The sequence below is a fragment of the Schistocerca americana genome, chromosome 2 (genome assembly GCF_021461395.2).
Source record: "Schistocerca americana isolate TAMUIC-IGC-003095 chromosome 2, iqSchAmer2.1, whole genome shotgun sequence".
NCBI lineage: Eukaryota > Metazoa > Arthropoda > Insecta > Orthoptera > Acrididae > Schistocerca > Schistocerca americana.
In genome coordinates this window covers 359020424-359045122 of record NC_060120.1, presented here as the reverse complement: position 1 = coordinate 359045122, position 24699 = coordinate 359020424, and the positions used below count along the sequence as shown (strand labels likewise).

Genomic DNA, 24699 nt, shown 5'->3' with positions numbered 1-24699 from the left:
GGTGTGTCAGACCCACCATACTTGCTCCGGACACTGCGAGAGGGCTGTACAAGCAATGATCACACGCACGGCACAGCGGACACACCAGGAACCGCGGTGTTGGCTATCGAATGGCGCTAGCTGCGCAGCATTTGTGCACCGCCGCCGTCAGTGTCAGCCAGTTTGCCGTGGCATACGGAGCTCCATCGCAGTCTTTAACACTGGTAGCATGCCGCGACAGCGTGGACGTGAACCGTATGTGCAGTAGACGGACTTTGAGCGAGGGCGTATAGTGGGCATGCGGGAGGCCGGGTGGACTTACCGCCGAATTGCTCAACACGTGGGGTGTGAGGTCTCCACAGTACATCGATGTTGTCACCAGTGGTCGGCGGAAGGTGCACGTGCCCGTCGACCTGGGACCGGACCGCAGCGACGCACGGATGCACGCCAAGACCGTAGGATCCTACGCAGTGCCGTAGGGGACCACACCGCCACTTCCCAGCAAATTAGGGACACTGTTGCTCCTGGGGTATTGGCGAGGACCATTCGCAACCGTCTCCATGAAGCTGGACTACGGTCCCGCACACCGTTAGGCCGTCTTCCGCTCACGCCCCAACATCGTGCAGCCCGCCTCCAGTGGTGTCGCGACAGGCGTGAATGGAGGGACGAATGGAGATGTGTCGTCTTCAGCGATGAGAGTCGCTTCTGCCTTGGTGCCAATGATGGTCGTATGCGTGTTTGGCGCCGTGCAGGTGAGCGCCACAATCATGACTGCATACGACCGAGGCACACAGGGCCAACACCCGGCATCATGGTGTGGGGAGCGATCTCCTACACTGGCCGTACACCACTGGTGATCGCCGAGGGGACACTGAATAGTGCACGGTACATCCAAACCGTCATCAAACCCGTCGTTCTACCATTCCTAGACCGGCAAGGGAACTTGCTGTTGCAACAGGACAATGCACGTCCGCATGTATCCTGTGCCACCCAACGTGCTCTAGAAGGTGTAAGTCAACTACCCTGGCCAGCAAGATCTCCGGATCTGTCCCCCATTGAGCATGTTTGGTTGAACTCTGTCTCAAGAGTGTGCTGCTGCCACTGTTTTTCTCCTATGCACACCTCCAAACCTCACTGATCTTCACTCTTTTGGTTACCAGGTATCTTAGACCATACTTCATCAAGATCCCTACTAAGCACAGCAAGGTTAAATGTCCCTGTTTCTTCTCAATCACAGATATTTGTTATCTGTCTCCATATTTGTGTATGTGGATGGTGTAAGGGCCATGTCCAGTTCTGAAGTGCACCGTTCCCTTAATTTGGTCATTACCCCTGAAATCACTTGCACTCAGTTGAATGTGCCTCTACTTAACCAGTAGCATGCTGCTTTGTATCATACTTAAATGTGTTAAAGTAGATCCCCAGTATAGCTTTGACAGGTGTTGAACTGAAGGCTCCAGTTAGTCTGATGAGTACGCTCCTCTGCACTCATCTAACAATGGATTAGCAGTTTACGAATCACAGCTGATGTACCCATACACTGCCCATTAAACCTACTATGGTATTGAAGGCAGAGTTGTGGTATGCCCTAACAGCATGCAACATTGTATTGTATGGTATTGTCTTGCAGAAACTTGTGCATAATTTTAATTACTTTTCATGCTGATAGTGTAATATGTGTCATAAAATTTCTCCTTTCATTGAATTGGACTCCTCAACATGTGCAGACCTTGCTGTGTAATATAGAAGTGTTATTAAATCCAATCAGAGGGATTCCAGACTGAAATAGCTGGCCTTTGAGTAGTAAGTACACAGTTTTGGGTGTTGCTATGGCTAGCTTGAGAAGAGCACTTATGGAGCCTTATATATTTTTTTCCAGTGTGCCAGTTTTGTTTCAGACTGAACTGCTTCATACTCTCCTTTAGCTCTTCTGTGCAGTTGTAATCTTGTTCCTCTTTCTTCCTGTCCTGTTGAACATTGGTACATTCTCTGTGTGGCCTTAAGCCTCAATTTTAAGTGCTACAGCTCTGTGCTCCATGGTGTTTTAGCTGGTATAGCCACTTATTTCTTGGTAATGTAGATTTCTTGAGCCTTTTGAAAATGCTTTGTAAGCAGCTGTGCATACAAATCAATATGCAGAACTATCAGTCTCACAGAGGCAGCTACATCAGCACAAAGGCCCTCCTAGTCTGCTTTATGAAGTTTGATCCTTATCAACTGCAGTAAGTTTGACTCCCTATTGTTATCATTGGTGCACTGTAGTTTATGTTCAGCCACACTGTGATTACTCAAAGTACTGAAGCACCTCCCACTTTGTAGCTCTGATTGCTGCTGCTGCTGCCACCACTCTGTTATATCTATAGTGGTGTCCACTCCAACTCTCCCTTCATATATAGGAAGCAGTTCCTGGACATTCAGAACTATTAGCTTTCATTATATTGGTCAAAGACATAAGTGGCGCTGGCTTTAGCTGCAATAATAATAATCTTACATCAACATTTGGAAAAAATCTCACTTAGCTTGTTTAGGAACAAATGAAGAGACTTGGATTAAGGTATATTTTTTGGATGTGGTTAGGCTGTATGACAAGGGCTTGAGTTCAATGACTTAATAGAGTAGCAACGATTATATAGAGTGAAAAGCTTTGTTGAATTAAGACTGCTTTACAGCAAAGAAGTGTTTTTCAATACTCCATCATTAATATGACAAGCAGATATCTCGACATTGCTATGTGATGGTTTTAGGTATGAAGTTATACTGTGCTTTTATTACAAAGTCAATATTAGCAATCTTTTGTGCCACTGAGGCAGTTGTTTGGTCTCTGTGTATGGATTCAGCAGACAAAGTGTGTCATGACTTCTTCTTAACTATTTTAGAACCTTACTGAGAAAATAACAATGCATTTGTGACCAAGAGGGCTGTATTACAGTGCTTTCCTATGATATTGTCATAGTTCACTTGTTATAGACAAAGGTATTAACTCTTTTACTGTAATGTGATACTTATAGTGCTAAAAATGCATAGTTTATTGAGTGATATCATACATCAGAAAATAAAAAGATATCCCATCAGCCATGAATTGAGGACGACTGCTGAGTTGCTGTACATCTCTTACTGACCCCAAATGGTTGTGAATCAATTTAAAGCACAAGGTGTAGTACTTTTGAGGCTTTACAGGCTCGCAAAATTTGAAAGAATTCAAAAGAAAGATGTTCCTCTGTGATTAACTGTTCGCTCAATTACCTTGAAACTCTACCTTACTAGTTGCAAAATACTTAGTGTCTCTATTAAGACAATTTGTGGAGAAATCCAAAACTGTGTAGACTTTATTGGTACACTTAATTACCATAGTTAGGATGGTTTTGTATTTGTCAGTCAGTTTCAATGTGTTATCAGTAGTCACTAAGTTACCCCTTACTCTCTTTAACCAAATTTTTGATAAAGAGCTTACATTTTTGTTCAAGCTTGCACTGCTTGTACTTAATGCTTTATTCAATACTAAGTTTCATGGATGTTTTGTTTATGGAAGACTTAAAAAAAGAAAGAAGAAAAAGGCAGAGGAATTTGCAAGTTTGAAAACCACAGTAGTCTGAAGGTATATTTACGATACTTTTGTAGTGTGGCCTTATGACAAAATTACATTAACTCTAATTTTGACCCATCTAAATTCAATCCATGACAACATTCATAGTTGCCACCCATTTTTGGCACTTTTAAGACATGGACTTACATCTACAAAAAAAAAAATACCTGCAGCCATAATTCTCATGCTTTGATTATCTTTAAATCTCTAGAGCACATAAAATGTACGAGCAAGACATACCTATTTGTATAAAGTCTATGTATCCACATCACAGCCATTACAAAGTCTCAGGTGTGCTGAGAACCAAATATAAAAAGTGTAAAAAAACTATGTTTTAAAAATTAGCAGTAAGATTTGTGAGCATTTCAGGAGGTAAATGAAGAGAGAGAGAATTAAATGAATAGAAAAGGAGAAAGAACAGAAATGGCGATAATAGCTCATGATTAGAACAGGTATATGTATATAGGAGCACTCTCTAGATGAGCCAATGGAATCATTCATTATTGAGCATGTTGAATGTTAGGGGAAGGGTGGGAACAGTGAGACACAAAAATTGAAATCCAAATTACACTTTTAAAAAACTCTTTATTGGTTTAATGTCTTACGGTAACCATGTTACTGTGCTTAAGTATGTTCAAAGTGGTAGAATAATATTTTAATGTATTGTCTTTCCTTTTAAAAAATATTAATAATGAAAGTGTCTCACTGTACCCATGAATTTTTAATGGTGTGTACAGTGAGACAGTGCCTCAAATTCTAACGAACATCATAAGAAGCAAAGTTGATCTCAAATGAAACAGCAGATTGTTGTCTTTTTGTCTTGCTATGTGTTGTAATAGGGTTAGACAATAACATTTTTATGCATTTTGTGTCAATGAATGAAATATCTGGAACTACAGGCATCACAAATTTGTTCTCTAGTTTCCTAAGAAAGGTAACTTAGCATTTGGATGACTTTCCTACAATTGAGAAAATTTTTCCAACACAATATATTTTCTTTTTTTTCTCAAACTCTACTAAAACAAAGTCACCCACTTTGGGTGAGCACTGTTAGTTTTCAGAGTTAACCATTTCCAGTTCTGGAATCAGTTGTCTGATCAAAGGTCTCATCATCTGAAGAATCTTGCAAAATTAATCCACTTTCGTCAGCATCAGTTTCATCAAATAGGAATAAAGCTCGCTTTGCTTTAGGTCACTAATATCTTTCTGTTTCCTTTTCATTTGTAGTTCATTCCTTTCTGGTGTATTGGTCGCAATCATTGTTCTTCTTTTAGGCCATCGTCAACTGCAACTTCTCCTTGGTTTTGCCTTTGGGAAACCTCATATGTCTTCTGGAGAGAGATAATACACTGGTGCAGATTTTCCATGTGATTGTGAAGAACTGGATGCTATAGACTGTGCTTCTTCACTTTCATCATGTGATGGGTATCCCACATCAGTTACAGGTTTAATGTCTTTTTCAGGTGATACGTGTCTTTCCACGCTTTCATTTACAGGTCTATCAGTAACAGAGGATGGAAGAAAATCATCCTCATTGAACACATGGCAATCTAAAGCAACTATTCCTGTCTTTTTAAATCTGGCAATGATATTGACAGACGTCATTCCTTGGGGATATGCTATCCCCACACAGAGAGCAACATTATAAACTGAATATGTTTCACCTGGATGAGACATCATTTGCAGCAGCATCATAAATTGTGTGGAAAGGTTTCATGACACTGACATCAAAAGGCTGCAGTTTATTGGTGCAATGAGGTGGAATTGTCAGAATCGTTATCCTATTCTCTTTGCACAGATCTATTGCCTCTATTGAGAGGTGGCTCTCATGATTATCCATCAGTAACAAAGTAACTTTTGAGCTGGCAGAGAACTTGATGAAGTGATGAACGACCTTCACAAAACATTCTGAGTTCATCCAGCCTCCTTTAACGGCAAGACCTACTGTGCCAGCAGGTGCTCCTAACATCATATGATCTTTAAAATTCACATGTAGAAATATCATGACAGGGGGTAGGCTGTTACTGAGAGCATTTATAATACAACATATCGTGACCAGTATTCCACATTCTGCACTGGTTGCCTTGTTAAGTTATTTCATAGCCTTTAAGGCCAAAATCTTCTGTGACTTCTACACCATTGTTGTTCCAGATTCATCAAGATTGAAAATACATGATCCATCAGCAAAATTTGGATGACATTTGCTTCTTCCAGTTTATCAAAGAATTTTGACACATTAAATTTATTAAAGCCTGTAGCTCTAGATAAGCTGCATCCTTCCGGGGTTCGAAGAGACAGCTGAGGGAATCTCTGTCGAAAACCTTTCATCCAGTTGATAGATGCTTTCTAACTTTCAGTCCAGGTTTTGGGTAAAACAATTTTATTTTTAATACCTAATTCATAAGCTGAGGTATGGCAGTCATTCATAGTAAGTCCATAAAACATTTTAGAACACACAACTAGATATTCACACAAACTAAGCTCCAATTCTTGTGGAAAAATGTGGTTCATTGAATAGTTGGGACACTTGCTTGAAGTGTTATCCTCACGATATTTCTTAACGTATTGACTAACTGTTTGAAAGGATAAGCCTTTCAGCTTAGATGCACTTCTGATGCTCATTTTTCTTTCGATCACCAGTGTGACAGCTTCCGTCATTGAAGATTCTGAAAACCTTCCTATTTCCTTATCAGTCTCCTTTCTTGTGGGCATTTCATAACCTAAAAGAAAAGTTTGCACACTAAAATCTACTGAAATCACTGTTTTATACAGCAAGCACGCATTGTCAGACACTATGAACAAGCACTGGGAACAGTCGGACATTTCTCACTGTACCCTCATTATTCATGTCTCACTGTTCCCAATTGCAAACTTTTTTCAAAATGGCTCCAAACACATTCAGCTTAAAGCAACATTTCAGTAAAGGGGATTTATGTCTCTTGGAAAAACCATAGTTTTGAGTGACTAATGAAATGATTTGAAAATACCAATGGTCTACTCAGAAACCAGCTACGTAAATTTGGTAAAAAGATACTTTTCTTACCTCTGAGCACAAATATACCAACAATGAAATCACAACAAGAATGTCAAGTATGAAACATGGAAATCCATAGGCTAAATAATAATGGTTACCACATTCACAGTAGGTAATGACAACTGAAACCAAAATTCTAGAGATAAAACTAATGTCTCACTGTTCCCGCTGTCTCACTGTTCCCACTCTTCTCCTACTCATAACAGCGCAAAGTAAAAGAATTTACCTGTCTTTATCTCTCTCTAATAATTTTCTACAAGAATTAATTTATCAATAACACAATATGCTACAACAATAAAATCATTACTTACAATTCCAGAAGCTTCATCAAGAACTCTAATGCCAATTTCTAGTATTTCAATAACCACAAGTTTCTTTTTACAGTCTCTTTCTTTCAAGATGCGAGCAATTGCTGGCATTATCTGCTTTACATCGCCTTTGCTCCCTGTTTCAATAGCACCCACGTACATTACAGGGATCCCAGGGCTGTCAAAGCAACAAATCATAAGAATAAATGCATTAGAAATTGTTATAGATAAAAGCAACATTTACAAAAGTAACCCAAGCATGGAAGATCAACATGATAATTACATATTACCCAAATAATGATGTAGCAGCAGATGAATTAAGGCTGACATCAGCACAGAATATCTGAAGAAAATATCATGGGCTTTTATTTAAGACTCTTGTAGTTTTACTACGTATTTCAGCAATCCTCTGTGCACACATGCTTTTGAATTTGATTCATATGAGTGATACTCTTCTCAAAAGAGAGTGTGTTTAATGACTTTCAAAGATGAAACATACAATTTACGTGTATGTTTCCATTTTTTCTTTTAACAAATAGTGCTATTTATGAACTTTATGACACAATCAAACAACTAAGACATTTATGACCTAAAGTCATACAAATAATTAATTGATCACAGTCAGATAAGCTCACTGCACTCTTTAGCTGTGGTATTTAGCATCATGTTGTAGAAAACCCTGCCACCGTGTATCTGCTGCAGTATCAGCTACTACACATTCTGAATTCTCAACTATAAGACTCTGCATTACCATGACATACTGTGTTAACCATCTGCTAAAATCCAGAATCATCATTGTTAGCAAGATGAAAGTAACTGAACCCAGTGCTGAGAAGTTGCAAAGGTATTGAGAAACACGGAATTGTGAGAAGGAGAGGATGTAGGGGGTTCAGGGAATTACTTCACGGTCTAAATTCTGCTCTTTCTGTCATTTTCTAGAATTGTGTGCCAAGACAGGTTACAGAGCTGAAAGGACCCGTAATTTCTCAGAGAAGAGAACCAACTTTTGCAACTGAATGAGATGTCTAAGGATGTATTCATAAAAAATGGCTCACAAGTACCTAACAAATTGATAGCAGTATGCTAAGACAACATCCCCTACGCCATAATGTTGTCTCCACCACCCTATATTTTTTCAACAATGCTGCAGGGTGTTTAGTTTGTGGAGTATCTTCCAGGACATGCCAAAGTCCATATATTATTCTGAGAATTTGTTGACCTATAGTATGAATTATTATTTCACATCCTGCTATTAATCAACTGTCTCGCAACTTGCCAAGAAGACAGAGGGACAATGTATGATTACTGTGGTTAGCTGTTGCTCACTTACTGTGTGCCCATACATCACGGCAACATATTCCTGAAATTTGATGTCTGCAGCTACCTAAGCAGAAGGGTGTCAGAACTGACTGGGCAACAACTGTGGAATTAACCTTCAATAACACAGTTTATTTCCACAAAACACGACCACAGTTTGCTTTGATGGGCACTGAATACACACAGTATGTAATAACTACAAGTAAGACTGAATGAAGGCACATCATTAACATTCTCACACTCAAATTAGTAACTCACAAGTTCCAAGTTAACATTCACAATGATCACACCCACAAGTAAATAGCACACTATTTCTAAGTCTGAAGTAATTTCACTAGATCCAAATTCTAAATTCAAAACACCAAAGAAAAATGTCAGAAGTCTCAAAGTGGGCACACAAAACCATATAGGATAGCCCAACTGCTGCAAACTTTAAGTTCACAAACTGTACAATGTGCACTATTTGCTAGTTATTAAGATAATTTGCGATGTAAAGCTTCCAGATTCAATAACTATGTCAAAAACATATAAATCTATAAATGTAAAGAGGTATTAACAGAACTAATTATTAATCTTACCAGATTCTGTTACCAGTGTAGCTTTTGTATGACTTCTTCTTCAGAGCTACAGCATACACATACACTAACATTCAACTAAGCAGCTACATTGTTCTGGCTAACTACATTATGCCAGTACTGCAGCTTTACTGGGCACAGGGTTTCTCAGACCAGTCGAGCTGCAGTGACAGCACAATGTAGTCAGCTGGGACAGTGAAGTTATACAGTTGTAGGTGCGTATATCAGTGGATAGATAACACATCTACTCACCAAGTAGTGGCAGGGGAACACACACACACACACACACACACACACACACACACACACACACACACACAAAATGATTAACTTTTACAATTTTTTAGTGCCAGTGGCTCCTTCTTCTGGCAGAAGAGTTGAAGGGAAAGGGGTACAGTTCAGAAAAGTCATCCAGAACCGAAGGGATGAGAAGGAAAGACTCTTTCAGTTCAGAAAAGGTACCCAGAATCCTGCGTCAGGGGAAACTTACCGGAAGGGGTGGGAAGGTAAGACTCTTTCCTTCTCATCCAGTCCAGCACGTCTCCCCTGACCCAGGATTCTGGGTACATTTCCTGAACTGTACCCCATTTCCAAAACTTCTCCAGTCCTTTTCCATCACCCCTCTTCCTTCCCCTTCAACTCCTCTGCCAGAAGAAGAAGCCAGTGGCTCCGAAAGCTTGTGAAAGTTAAAAAATTTTGTGCGGGTGTTCTCCTGCCACTGCTTGGTGAGGAGACTGTTTTTTCTATCCATTTACATTATATTGACAATAATTGATTATTTTCATAGTTGCATGTGTCTGCAATCTACAGCTCTGATGGAGAACTAACCAAAAGCTAGAAATGCTGTCATTCTTCTTTATGTGCCTGTTGACTATTCAGCATCTCATCTGCTCAGCAAGATGTTACCTTTACTCCTTAAATTATTTTTATTCCACCAAAGGCTATTTATTACCATATTTAATGACTAATCTCTACACCATTCTATAGCAAGTGAGGTGCATTATCCATTGACAACTTTCTGGTCCCAGTATCAAGGTTTGTTCATTAAATATTGATTGTCTAATCTATTAACTAATTATGTATTTCAAAAACAAGACTAGGTGAATAGCTCCTAAATTTGTCATCATATAAATTAATCCTTTACACCATAAACTGCTACTTGGAATTTCCTTTCCAATACTGTATTTGGGTATATCATAACTGAACTGGGACAGGTACTGAACATTCATATAAATTCTGGATAAAAGTCCTCAATCTTTCAGCTCCCGCATCCATGCCGGCTGTTCAAAGCATCCTCCTACAGGCCAACCACAAATTAGAACAGCATGCCACCCTCCACCTCAAAAAATTATCCAATGTCCTGGTTTCCCACCTCCGGAAAGGCAACTCACTCACCCTTCACAAGCTTTCCAGCAAACCTCAACCTCCTCTCATTGCACACAAACCCAGTCTCTCCCATCTACTCAATCTCCCACTTCCAGCTCCACTCCCTCCAAAACATCAAAATTCCAATCAACGCAATCTGGAACCACAACACCCCAATTCAGTAGTTAACCTTTCCTCCAAACCTCTCTCCCAATCCGAAACCTCTGTCCTATCCAAAGGCCTCACCTTCAGCCCCACTCCCAGATTCAACCAAACAGCCCTCGTCAAAGATTTACTGTCCTACACTCGTACTCTCTGCTGGAAATATCACTTTGCCACAAAGAAAAATGATCCTAATCCTACTCCTAATGATCCAACTCCCCAAGACACTATCCAAATTGAACCCTGCCTGGAACAGTTCCGTCCTCCGTCACAGCGGGACCCACCTCCTTTTCCTCAAAATCACTCTCTCCAAACTTTCCAGGAATTTCTGACTTCCAGCCTTGCTTCTCAATCCTTCTTAAAAAACCTTAATCCTACTCCCAACATCACCACTGCTGAAGCCCAAGCTATCCGTGATCTGAAGGCTGACCGATCCATCGTCATTCTTCCGGCGGACAAGGATTCCACAACCGTGGTACTTGATCGTCGGGAGTATGTGGCTGAGGGACTGCGTCAGCTTTCAGACAACACCACATACAAAGTTTGCCAAGGTAATCCCATTCCTGATGTCCAGGCGGAGCTTCAAGGAATCCTCAGAATCTTAGGCCCCCTACAAAACCTTTCACCTGACTCCATCAACCTCCTGGCCCCACCGACACCCTGCACCCCTACCTTCTACCTTCTTCCTAAAATTCACAAACCCAATCATCCCGGCCGCCCCATTGTAGCTGGTTACCAAGCCCCCACAGAACGTATCTCTGCCTACGTAGACAACACCTTCAACCCATTACATGCAGTCTCCCATCCTTCATCAAAGACACCAACCACTTTCTCGAACGCCTGGAATCCTTACCCAATCTATTACCCCCAGAAACCATCCTTGTAACCATTGATGTCACTTCCTTATACACAAATATTCCGCACGTCCAGGGCCTCGCTGCGATGGAGCACTTCCTTTCACGCCAATCACCTGCCACCCTACCTAAAACCTCTTTCCTCATTACCTTAGCCAGCTTCATCCTGACCCACAACTTCTTCACTTTTGAAGGCCAGACATACCAACAATTAAAGGGAACAGCCATGGATACCAGGATGGCCCCCTCGTACGCCAACCTATTCATGGGTCGCTTAGAGGAAGCCTTCTTGGTTGCCCAGGCCTGCCAACCCAAAGTTTGGTACAGATTTATTGATGACACCTTCATGATCTGGACTCACAGTGAAGAAGAACTCCAGAATTTCCTCTCCAACCTCAACTCCTTTGGTTCCATCAGATTCACCTGGTCCTACTCCAAATCCCATGCCACTTTCCTTGACGTTGACCTCCATCTGTCCAATGGCCAGCTTCACACGTCCGTCCACATCAAACCCACCAACAAGCAACAGTACCTCCATTATGACAGCTGCCACCCATTCCACATCAAACGGTCCCTTCCCTACAGCCTAGGTCTTTATGGCAAACGAATCTGCTCCAGTCCGGAATCCCTGAACCATTACACCAACAACCTGAAAACAGCTTTCACATCCCGCAACTACCCTCCCGACCTGGTACTGAAGCAAATAACCAGAGCCACTTCCTCATCCCCTCAAACCCAGAACCTCCCACAGAAGAACCACAGAGTGCCCCACTTGTGACAGGATACTTTCCGGGACTGGATCAGACTCTGAATGTGGCTCTCCAGCAGGGATACGACTTCCTCAAATCCTGCCCTGAAATGAGATCCATCCTTCATGAAATCCTCCCCACTCCACCAAGAGTGTCTTTCCGCCATCCACCTAACCTTCGTAACCTCTTAGTTCATCCCTATGAAATCCCCAAACGACTTTCCTTACCATCTGGCTCCTACCCTTGTAACTGCCCCCGGTGTAAAACCTGTCCCATGCACCCTCCCACCACCACCTACTCCAGTCCTGTAACCCGGAAGGTGTACACGATCAAAGGCAGAGCCACGTGTGAAAGCACCCACGTGATTTACCAACTGACCTGCCTACACTGTGAAGCTTTCTATGTGGGAATGACCAGCAACAAACTGTCCATTCGCATGAATGGACACAAGCAGACAGTGTTTGTTGGTAGTGAGGATCACCCTGTGGCTAAACATGCCTTGGTGCACGGCCAGCACATCTTGGCACAGTGTTACACCGTCCGGGTTATCTGGATACTTCCCACTAACACCAACCTGTCAGAACTCCGGAGATGGGAACTTGCCCTTCAGTATATCCTCTCTTCTCGTTATCCGCCAGGCCTCAACCTCCGCTAATTTCAAGTTGCCGCTGCTCATACCTCACCTGTCTTTCAACAACATCTTTGCCCCTTTACTTCCGCCTCGACTGACATCTCTGCCCAAACTCTTTGCCTTTACAAATGTCTGCTTGTGTCTGTGTATGTGCGGATGGATGTGTGTGTGTGCGTGTGTGTGTGTGTGTGTGTGTGTGTGTGTGTGTGCGCGCGAGTGTATACCTGTCCTTTTTTCCCCCTAAGGTAAGTCTTTCCGCTCCCGAGATTGGAATGACTCCTTACCCTCTCCCTTGAAACCCACATCCTTTCGTCTTTCCCTCTCCTTCCCTCTTTCCTGATGAGGCAACAGTTTGCTGCGAAAGCTTGAATTTTGTGTGTATGTATGTGTTTGTTTGTTTTTCTATCGACCTGCCAGCACTTTCGTATGGTAAGTCACATCATCTTTGTTTTTAAATATATTTTTCCCGTGTGGAATGTTTCCCTATTATATATATATACGGATTGGCTGGTCTTCTGGCACCGCTCTGGCTCCTAAATGGACACAAACATTGACAGCTAGCTTACAAATGGTTAAGTCCACTGTACTGTGCTTGACATGACACATCACGAAAGTGGGTGACTACAGTATCTGTAGCACACCCAGTGATTTTGGAAAGAACATTTCAGTGGTGATGGAGACTGGTGACTGCTGAAATACTCTCTACTTTTTCATACAGTTGATGGTGGACAGCTCTGATAAAAGTTAAAAATTGTATCATACAATATACAGCTATACTTTTTTATTTTTATTAAAGACTAACAATTTCAGTCAGGAAAAGATATTCAACTGTGTACTCCACAATTGCAATACCCTATGAAACTCTTCAAATATTCCATTCTTAGTACTGGTGCCAACGTGCAACAGTAACATCACTTAAACCATGAAACTAGCTTTACAAACTAGTGACGTAACTGTTACACATGATCAGTAGTAATAAGAATGGAATATTTTAATCTTTAAAAATCATTTATTTCTGGAACAGTCATATATAATTTCAACAAGATACTAGGGTCATCCACTAAGTTATGTTCTGTTTCTATTTCTATCTGCGGCAGCGGTACAACCGCAGTTCCAAGCATGCGCAGCAGTTACTCTGACTCAAGGAGAAGACATGTACGCCATTTTCAGATCGCTGCTGCTGATGTGTACTTTGTAGTGCTTCTTTATAATGTCAGCCATAATTGAAAGTGCCGCTGCATGTGAAATCAGATCTGCGATTCATTTTCTAAATGCAAAAAAAAAAAAAAAAATTAAACCATGCTGTGTTCGGCCATGATTTACCCATTCCTTCCAACGTCATTGAATAGTCACATCGCAATTTGCTGATTACTCCAACTGGTTTCTTTGAGCCCACCCACATGCCCTAACCGCATGCCCTCTCTCAAATACTGACATCTGCTTATGTTGTTCATCCACGTGTCTGCGAGGCGTAGTTACTCTACAACTGAGTACACAGAATGAAACAATTTCACACATGCTTCTTCCCACTTTTACTTTAGTCCCTAGAAATACACTATTCCACATTGGTGCCGGGTCAGCATGGTTATGTACGGATTGGGCATTGTCCTTGCTGTCTGCCCCCCAGACAGAATACGTGTACCCCAACTATCTGCTGCATGAAGGGTTCTTTGTGTGGAAACAAGCGACACTTTTTACAAATATCTGCAAAGCATGCAATTGACACAAAGACTTGGGTACCAGCCCGGTATTCACCAAGTGGGATGTTGGAAACCACCTAAAAATCATATTCATGCTGCCCAGCACACCAACACTTGTTGTTTGATCTGGAGCTGATGCATCTCTCTGTCCCAGAAGTGGTACTTTAATATGTATGGCTATCAGGGTGAGTCCCACAGAGGTAAATTCTTAGACATAAAACCTAGCCGCTGACCAGCTGCCACAAAGATTTTGTCCAGCTCATTCACATATGTGATCAACGAATCTCTGCCTATCAGGATTCTGAATCTGGTCATTTGCATGATCTGGCAACACTGTGTGATGCAGAAGTGTCTGGTTGAAGTGTTATCTTCCGCTTGAGCTGTTACAATGTTGTATTTTCCCATGGTCGAGCTGCAAACATCATGGTTTAAGTTCACTCAGTCCTTAATTTTTCAACTGCATTTTGGCTGGCTGTTAAAGGTCTCAGTCTGATATAACCTCAAAGATAATTTGCTTCACTTTCTAATCCACAATTAATAGCAAAATCTTCCATGAAAGAGCTGAAGGCTATTTATGTTCAAGAGTTCCTGCACTTTACAGTGGCCACTAGCCAATCAGCACTGGCTGTGTGCCACTGGCAGCCATTCGACCTGGTGAATGTGAGTGGCACACCTTGGACATGTTTCAGCTCTCACAATAGTAAGCATAAAAATATTACTTATTGCAATTTGATTTTCCATGCGAAGTAACTTCGATAAACTGAGTGAACACCATATAGTTATACAGGGTGTTACAAAAAGGTATGGCCAAGCTTTCAGGAAACATTCCTCACACACAAATAAAGAAACGATGTTATGTGGACATGTGTCCGGAAACGCTTAATTTCCATGTTAGAGCTCATTTTAGTTTCGTCATTATTTACTGTACTTCCTCGATTTACCGCCAGTTGGCCCAATTGAAGGAAGGTAATGTTGACTTCGGTGCAATCTCGTCATCAACACAGATTTTCTGTGAACGTTTGGGCAGGCATTGTTGGTGATGTCTTGATTGGGCCCCATGTTCTTCCACCTACGCTCAACGGAGCACGTTATCATGATTTCATATGGGATACTCTACCTGTGCTGCTAGAACATGTGCCTTTACAAGTACGACACAACATGTGGTTCATGCACGATAGAGATCCTGCACATTTGAGTCGAAGTGTTCGTACGCTTCTCAACAACAGATTCGGCGACCGATGGATTGGTAGAGGCGGACCAGTTCCATGGCCTCCACGCTCTCGTGACCTCAACCCTCTTGACTTTCATTTATGGGGGCATTTGAAAGCTCTTGTCTACGCAACCCCGGTACCAAATGTAAAGACTCTTCGTGCTCGTATTGTGGACGGCTGTGATACAGTACGCCATTCTCCAGGGCTGCATCAGCGCACCAGGGATTCCAAGCGACGGAGGGTGGGTGCATGTATCCTCGCTAACGGAAGACATTTTGAACATTTCCCGTAACAAAGTATTTGAAGTCACGCTGGTACGTTCTGTTGCTGTGTGTTTCCATTCCATGATTTGTGTTTCCATTCCATGATTAATGTGATTTGAAGAGAAGTAATAAAATGAGCTCTAACATGGAAAGTAAGCATTTCCGGACATATGTCCACAAAACATATTTTCTTTCTTTGTGTGTGAGGAATGTTTCCTGAAAATTTGGCCGTACCTTTTTGTAACACCCTGTATAACATGTGTATATTGCTCTGAGTGTATTTATCAACTGTCATCTTCTTATCTGAAGTTCTGGTGTTTCTCTTGCAAGTTAAGAATTGGATTTTGTAAACTTGAATGTTATGAATATTGTTGTAATGTTACAGAATAAAGTTGCAAGTGGAAAAAGCTAACATCTGCAACATATTGTTCGCTTTGTGGGTGAAGTTAGCAGAGACAGCTCGAAACATTTGTTTTGTGTGTGGGGTGACTGCTATCACATAAATCATGTCAGAAAAGGATTTTCTTGTTTCAGGGAAGATCATTCCGGAATGACTGATTCTCCACTTTCAGGAAGTCTTGATTTTTGTTGAACTGCAATCATTTAACCTTCATGTGACACTTGAATTCAACAGCCAAGGTTCAGAAGTCAAGCATAAGAGTACTGCATGCTCATGAACCATGGACCTTGCCGTTGATGGGGAGGCTTGCGTGCCTCAACGATACAGATAGCCGTACCATAGGTGCAACCACAACGGAGGGGTATCTGTTGAGAGGCCAGACAAACGTGTGGTTCCTGAAGAGGGGCAGCAGCCCTTTCAGTAGTTGCAGGGGCAACAGTCTGGATGACGTAACACTAACCAAAATGGCCTTGCTGTTCTGGTACTGCGAACGGCTGAAAGCAAGTGGAAACTACAGCCGTAATTTTTCCCAAGGGCATGCAGCTTTACTGTATGATTAAATGATGATGGCGTCCTCTTGGGTAAAATATTCCGGAGGTAAAATAGTCCCCCATTCGGATCTCCGGGTGGGAACTACTCAAGAGGATGTTGTAATCAGGAGAAAGAAAACTGGCGTTCTACGGATCGGAGCGTGGAATGTCAGATCCCTTAATCAGGCAGGTAGGTTAGAAAATTTAAAAAGGGAAATGGATAGGTTAAAGTTAGATATAGTGGGAATTAGTGAATTTCGGTGGCAGGAGGAACAAGACTTTTGGTCAGGTGATTACAGGGTTATAAATACAAAATCAAATAGGGGTAATGCAGGAGTAGGTTTAATAATGAACAAAAAAATAGGAGTGTGGGTAAGCTACTACAAACAGCATAGTGAACGCATAATTGTGGTCAAGATAGACATGAAGCCTACGCCTACTATAGTAGTACAAGTTTATATACCAACTAACTCTACAGATGATGACGAAATTGATGAAATGTATGATGAGATAAAATAAATTATTCAGGTAATGAAGGGAGACGAAAATTTAATTGTCATGGGTGACTGGAACTCGACAGTAGGAAAAGGAAGAGAAGGAAACGTAGTAGGTGAATATGGATTGGGGCTAAGAAATGAAAGAGGAAGCTGCCTGGTAGAATTTTGCACAGAGCATAACTTAATCATAGCTAACAATTGGTTCAAGAATCATGAAAGAAGGTTGTATACATGGAAGAACCCTGGAGATACTAGAAGGTTTCAGATAGATTATATAATTGTAAGACAGAGATTTAGGAACCAGATTTTAAATTGTAAGATATTTCCAGGGGAAGATGTGGACTCTGGCCACAATCTATTAGTTATGAACTGTAGATTAAAACTGAAGAAACTGCAAAAAGGTGGGAATTTAAGGAGATGGGACCTGAATTGTAAGATATTTCCAGGGCCAGATGTGGACTCTGACCACAATCTATTAGTTATGAACTGTAGATTAAAACTGAAGAAACTGCAAAAAGGTGGGAATTTAAGGAGATGGGACCTGAATAAACTGAAAGAACCACAGGTTGTAGAGTGTTTCATGAAGAGCATAAGGGAACAATTGACAGGAATGGGGGAAAGAAATACAGGAGAAGAAGAATGGATAGCTTTGAGGAATGAAATAGTGAAGGCAGCAGAGGATCAAGTAGGTAAAAAGACGAGGGCTAGTAGGAATCCTTGGGTAACAGAAGAGATACTGAATTTAATTGATGAAAGGAGAAAATACAAAAATGCAGTAAGTGCAGCAACCAAAAAGGAATACAAACGTCTCAAAATGATATCGACAGGAAGTGCAGAATGGCTAAGCAGGGATGGCTAGAGGACAAATGTAAGGATGTAGAGGCTTATCTCACGGGGGTAAGATAGATACTGCCTACAGGAAAATTAAAGAGACCTTTGGAGAAAAGAGAACCACTTGCATGAATATCAAGAACTCAGATGGAAACCCAGTTCTAAGGAAAGAAGGGAAAGCAGAAAGATGGAAGGAGTATATAGAGGGTTTATACAAGGGCGACGTTCTTGAGGACAATATTATGGAAATGGAAGAGGAAGTAGATGAAGATGAAATGGGAGATACCATACTGCGTAAAGAGTCTGACAGAGCACTGAAACACCTAAGTCAAAACAAGGCCCCGGGAGTAGACAACATTCCATTAGAACTACTGACAGCCTTGGGAGAGCCAGTCCTGACAAAACTCTACCATCTGGTGAGGAAGATGTATAAGACAGGCGAAATTCCCTCCGACTTCAAGAAGAACATAATAATTCCAATTCCAAAGAAAGCAGTTGTTGACAGATGTGAAAATTACCGAACTATCAGTTTAATAAGTCACAACTGCAAAATGCTACCGCAAATTCTTTACAGACGAATAGAAAAACTGGTAGAAGCCGACCTTGGGAAATGTCATTTTGGATTCCGTAGAAATGTTGGAACACCTGAGGCAATACTGACCCTACGACTTATCTTAGTACAAAGATTAAGGAAAAGCAAACCTACATTTCTAGCATTTGTAGACTTAGAGAAAGCTTTTGACAATGTTGACTGGAATACTCTCTTTCAAATTCTGATGGTGGCAGGGGTAAAACACAGGGAGCGAAAGGCTATTTACAATTTGTACAGAAAAAAGATGGCAGTTATAAGAGTCGACGGACATGAAAGGGAAGCAGTGGTTGGGAAGGGAGTGAGACAGGGTTGTAGCCTATCCCCCGATGTTATTCAATCTGTATATTGAGCAAGCAATAAAGGAAACAAAAGAAAAGTTCGGAGTAGGTATTAAAATCCATGGAGAAGAAATAAAAACTTTGAGGGTCGCCGATGACATTGTAATTCTGTCAGAGACACCAAAGGACTTGGAAGAGTAGTTGAATGGAATGGATAGCGTCTTGAAAGGAAGGTATAAGATGAACATGAACAAAAGCAAAACGAGGATAATGGAATGTAGTCGAATTAAGTCGGGTGATGCTGAGGGAATTAGATTAGGAAATGAGACACTTAAAGTAGTAAAGGAGTTTTGCTATTTGGGGGGCAAAATAACTGATGATGGTCGAAGTAGAGAGGATATAAAATGTAGACTGGAAATGTCGAGGAAAGCGTTTCTAAAGAAGAAAAATTTGTTAACATCGAGTATAGATTTAAATGTCAGGAAGTCGTTTCTGAAAGTATTTGTATGGAGTGTAGCCATGTATGGAAGTGAAACGTGGATGATAAATAGCTTAGACAAGAAGAGAATAGAAGTTTTCAAAACGTGGTGCTACAGAAGAATGCTAAAGATTAGATGGGTAGATCACATAACTCATGAGGAGGTATTGACTAGAATTGGGGAGAAGAGGAGTTTGTGGCACAACTTGGCTAGAAGAAGGGATCGGTTGGTGGGACATGTTCTGAGACATCGAGGGATCACCAATTTAGTATTGGAAGGCAGTGTAGAGGGTAAAAATCGTAGAGGGAGACCAAGAGATGATTACACTAAGCAGATTAAGAAGGATGTAGGCTGCAGTAGGTACTGGGAGATGAAGAAGCTTGCATAGGATAGAGTAGCATGAAGAGCTGCATCAAACTAGTCTCAAGACTGAAGACCGCAACAACAACATGCTCTAATTCGCAGCAAAACAAAAATCAAAGGATTAACTATTACTGGATTTTTGTTTGAACATCATCAGTTCCCCCACTGAAAATTCCTATGTAATATTGTTACTGGTGACAAGTTACCATGCCTTTATGTTAACTTCTTAACAAGAAATTAACATCTGAAAACAAAAAATATCTCCTCAAGCAAAGTGCAATGTGAACAAATAACACATGTGTTTTGCATCTTCTTGCACAAAAAGGGTGCTCTGCACTACAACTCCTCCCCAGGGATACATCCATTGGAACTGCTGTTGCTGCCCACAACTGATACACTTTTCGGTCGCAATGTAACAGAAACGACCAACAAAACTGCATCAAGTGTTGCTGCCACATAACAACACCCTCTACTTACTTTAGTAACAAAACCACTGAGGAGTTTGTTTGGGAAGTCATCCTTCACGTACTTATTCTTCTGATCCTGTGCCCTTAAATGTTTACCTTTTCCTGTTCCTGACCAAACAACCACAAGGAAAATTCCTTCCTGGACAAAACTGTACCTAAAACCTGGTTTGACAACCTCTTTAACTCCAAACAAACAGGTTCCTACAATTGTGGAATGAGAAAACTATGTGTGCATCACCATATTGTTTTAGATAATGTTAGAGGATATATTGTAGATGAATAATTTCTCTCATAAGTTTACTGTTGTGTTCAATAAACTAAAGGAAAAGCTCTACTAAAATATGCGCTTTACTAATACAAATGGATTACAATTACCTCGATAACCTTGCGACAGAAGTCTATTTTAATATCTACAACTCAAGAAAACCTAAATTAGTAAAATATTATGCGCTTTGAGTTTCAAAACAGTCTCTGGTGAAAGTCTGTTCTGTGATTTACTCAAGTAGTATGGAAATGAGACAGTTGCTATCAATGCATAAAGAAACCCAGTTAATAAATTACTCAGTGTGACTAAAACTATGTATTCAAAAAAACCAAAAATTAAGTAGGAAGAAGTAGCCTTCACTGCCTTCATCCTTCTACTAAACCCGAGGTGAACAATATGTCACAAATGTTTGCTTTTACCACTTGCAACTTTTAGATTCAAGCGTAAAAAAATCCACCTCTTAACTGCAAAACAAATTACAAAATGACAAGTGTTAAATACAGTCATAGAATCCTACCTTGACCTGCACATGTTACGTAACTGTATTGTGTATGCTCGGTTTATTGAAGTTATTTTGTGGGAAAAAAATCAATTCAATGCTTACCAATGTGAGAGGAGAAATGCGTCCAAGGCACAACATCCTGCATTCGCCCGGATGGATGACAGCCAGTGCCAAGAGGAAACTCTTGACTGTGTATCTACACTGTGTGGCATTTTCCGCTGGATCACAATCAGGTATAGCATTGTAACAGCTCGAATAGAAGACAACACTTTCACCAGACACTTTCACATCCCACAGTGTTACTAGGTTGCGCAGATGGCTGGACTAAGAATCTGAGGGGTGGCCAGTTTTATCGACCGCTTACATGAATTACTCAGACTGTCTTTGAGGTGGCCAGGTTTTATGTCAAAGAGTGTACATGCCCAACAAATCTCTTCAGGAAAAACATCCTTGCTGAAATTCAGTGTGTTGTACAGTTCTGTTAGAATATGGTAATACTGAACATTTTTTGCATTTCGTATCAGAGTGAGAAGTAGAGAACCCCAGATATATAGTCTTGCTCCTGAGATTACTCATGGATGTAAGCATTCCAGCTGTACACTGTAGAGCTTTACCTAAATGGGATTGTGAAATCTTTCCAAATGAGCTAACTTTTCTCATCTTTCATAACATTTATTTTAACTTTTAGTTATGTGAGCATTATTTTCCAAGGATCTGAACACTGCCCAACCAATCACTTGAGCTGTTGGTTGTGTCTTTGTGTGATACAGTAGGAGCCACTTGGGGAAATAAAGGCCAATCAAGAGTGAGCCCCACTGCACAAGTCTAACAGAACTGAAGTCTGACCAGTAGCTTAGATGTTACCTGTTACAGATGTTTCGCATGAACAGCCATCGAGCTCACTGGCACACAGAACACCTTGAGGTTGATGATTTTTATAGATATTTGCATTATTCATACCATCAAGGCAGCTAAACCAATATCCTTGTTCACTTTTAAGGATAACTTTCCACCATTGGGCCACAAATTAGTTGGTTGGTTGATTTGTGGGAGGTACCAAAACATGCCTTAATTTTGAGGTTGTAGAAGACTAGTGGCATTAACAGTCCCTCAGTCTGGCAATTATGAATTCATTGCATCCGTTCACAGACCACTCTGTCCAAATTTACTAAGGTGCATAACCCACAGAAACACGTGGCTTATAGAATGTGACAAATGCAGTGAGCAAAACACGTGGCTTATAGAATGTGACAAATGCAGTGAGCATTATCTCCCCCTCCACCCTCCTTCCTTTACTGTTTTGCTAGCGCATATAATGAAATGTACAGGATGAGATGTTGTTGTTGTTGTTGTGGTGGTCTTCAGTCCTGAGACTGGTTTGATGCAGCTCTCCATGCTACTCTATCCTGTGCAAACTTCTTCATCTCCCAGTACCTACTGCAGCCTACATCCTTCTGAATCTGCTTCGTGTATTAATCTCTTGGTCTCCCTCTACGATTTTTACCCTCCACGCTGCCTTCCAATTCTAAATTGGTGATCCCTCGATGTCTCAGAACATGTCCCACCAACCGATCCCTTCTTCTAGCCAAGTTGTGCCACAAACTTCTCTTCTCCCCAATTCTAGTCCATATCTCCTCATTAGTTATGTGATCTATCCATATCATTCTTCTGTAGCACCACATTTAGAAAGCTTCTATTCTCTTCTTGTCTAAGCTATTTACCGTCCACGTTTCACTTCCATACATGGCTACACTCCATACAAATACTTTCAGAAACGACTTCCTGACATTTAAATCTATACTCGATGTTAACAAATTTTTCTTCTTCAGAAACGCTTTCCTCGCCATTGCCAGTCTACATTTTATATCCTCTCTACTCCAACCATCATCAGTTCTTTTGCCCCCTAAATAGCAAAATTCCTTTACTACTTTAAGTGTCTCATTTCCTAATCTAATTCCCTCAGCATCACCCAACTTAATTCGACTACATTCCATTATCCTCATTTTGCTTTTGTTCATGTTCATCTTATACCCTCCTTTCAAGACACTGTCCATTCTGTTCAACTGCTCTTCCAAGTCCTTTGCTGTCTCTGACAGAATTACAATGTCATCAGTGAACCTCAAAGTTTTTATTTCTTCTCCATGGATTTTAATACCTACTCCAAACTTTTCTTTTGTTTCCTTTATTGCTTGCTCAATATACAGATTGAATAACATCCGGGATAGGCTACAACCCTGTCTCACTCCCTTCCCAACCACTGCTTCCCTTTATGCCCCTTGACTCTCATAACTGCCATCTGCTTTCTGTACAAATTGTAAATAGCCTTTCGCTCGCTGTATTTTACCCCTGACACCATCAGAATTTGAAAGAGAGTATTCCAATCAACATTGTCAAAAGCTTTCTCTAAGTCTACAAATGCTAGAAACGTAGGTTTGCCTTTCCTTAATCTTTCTTCTACGATAAGTCGCAGGGTCAGTATTGCCTCACGTGTTCCAACATTTCTACGGAATTCAAACTGATATTCCCCGAGGTCGGCTTCTACCAGTTTTTCCATTCGTCTGCAAAAAATTCGCGTAAGTATTTTGCAGCTGAGACTTATTAAGATGATAGTTCCGTAATTTTCACATCTGTCAACAACTGCTCTCTTTGGGATTGGAATTATTATATTCTTCTTGAAGTCTGAAGGTATTATGCCTGTCTCATACATCTTGCTCACCAGATGGTAGAGTTTTGTCAGGACTGACTCTCCCAAGACTGACAGTAGTTCTAATGGAATGTTGTCTACTCCTGGGGCCTTTTTTCGACTCAGGTCTTTCAGTGCTCTGTCAAACTATTCATTCAATATCATATCTCCCATTTCATCTTCATCTACATCCTCTTCCATTTCCATAATATTGTCCTCAAGAACGTCGCCCTTGTATAGACCCTCTATATACTCCTTCCACCTTTCTGCTTTCCCTTCTTTGCTTAGAACTGGGTTTCCATCAAAGCTCTTGATATTCATGCAAGTGGTTCTCCTTTCTCCAAAGGTCTCTTTAATTTTCCTGTAGGCAGTATCTATCTTACCCTCGTGAGATAAGCCTCTACATCCTTACATTTGTCCTCTAGCCATCCCTGCTTAGCAATTCTGCACTTCCTGTTGATATCATTTTTGAGACGTTTGTATTCCTTTTTGCCTGCTTCATTTACTGCATTTTTATATTTTCTCCTTTCATCAATTAAATTCAGTATCTCTTCTGTTACCCAAGGGTTTCTACTGGCCCTCGTCTGTTTACCTATTTGATCCTCTGCTGACTTCATCCCTCAAAGCTTCCCATTCTTCTTCTACTGTATTTCTTTCCCCCATTCCTGTCAATTGTTCCCTTATGCTCTCCCTGAAACTCTGTACAACCTCTGGTTCTTTCAGTTTATCCAGGTCCCATCTCCTTAAATTCCCACATTTTTGCAGTTTCTTCGGTTATAATCTACAGTTCATAACCCTTAGATTGTCGCCAGAGTCCACATCTGCCCCTGCAAATGTCTTACAATTTAAAACCTGGTTCCTTAATCTCTGTCTTACCATAATATAATCTATCTGATACCTTTTAGTATCTGCAGGGTTCTTCCATGTATACAACCTTCTTTCATGATTCTTAAACCATGTGTTAGCTATGATTAAGTTATGCTCTGTGCAAAATTCTACCAGGCAGCTTCCTCTTTCATTTCTTAGCCCCAATCCATATTCACCTACTATGTTTCCTTCTCTCCCTTTTCCTACTCTTGAA

At 41.0% G+C, this 24699-nt stretch overlaps 1 protein-coding gene across 2 annotated transcripts in view; it reads right to left on the bottom strand.

Annotated features, from left to right (window-relative positions):
* Positions 1–24699, bottom strand: part of LOC124590307 — a 108619-nt gene that overhangs the window by 40635 nt on the left and 43285 nt on the right. For both annotated transcript variants that reach the window (XM_047131640.1, XM_047131639.1), the window contains exon 8: positions 6908–7082. In XM_047131640.1, coding sequence (XP_046987596.1) covers positions 6908–7082 — 175 coding nt within the window. The remainder of the gene's footprint in view (positions 1–6907; positions 7083–24699) is intronic.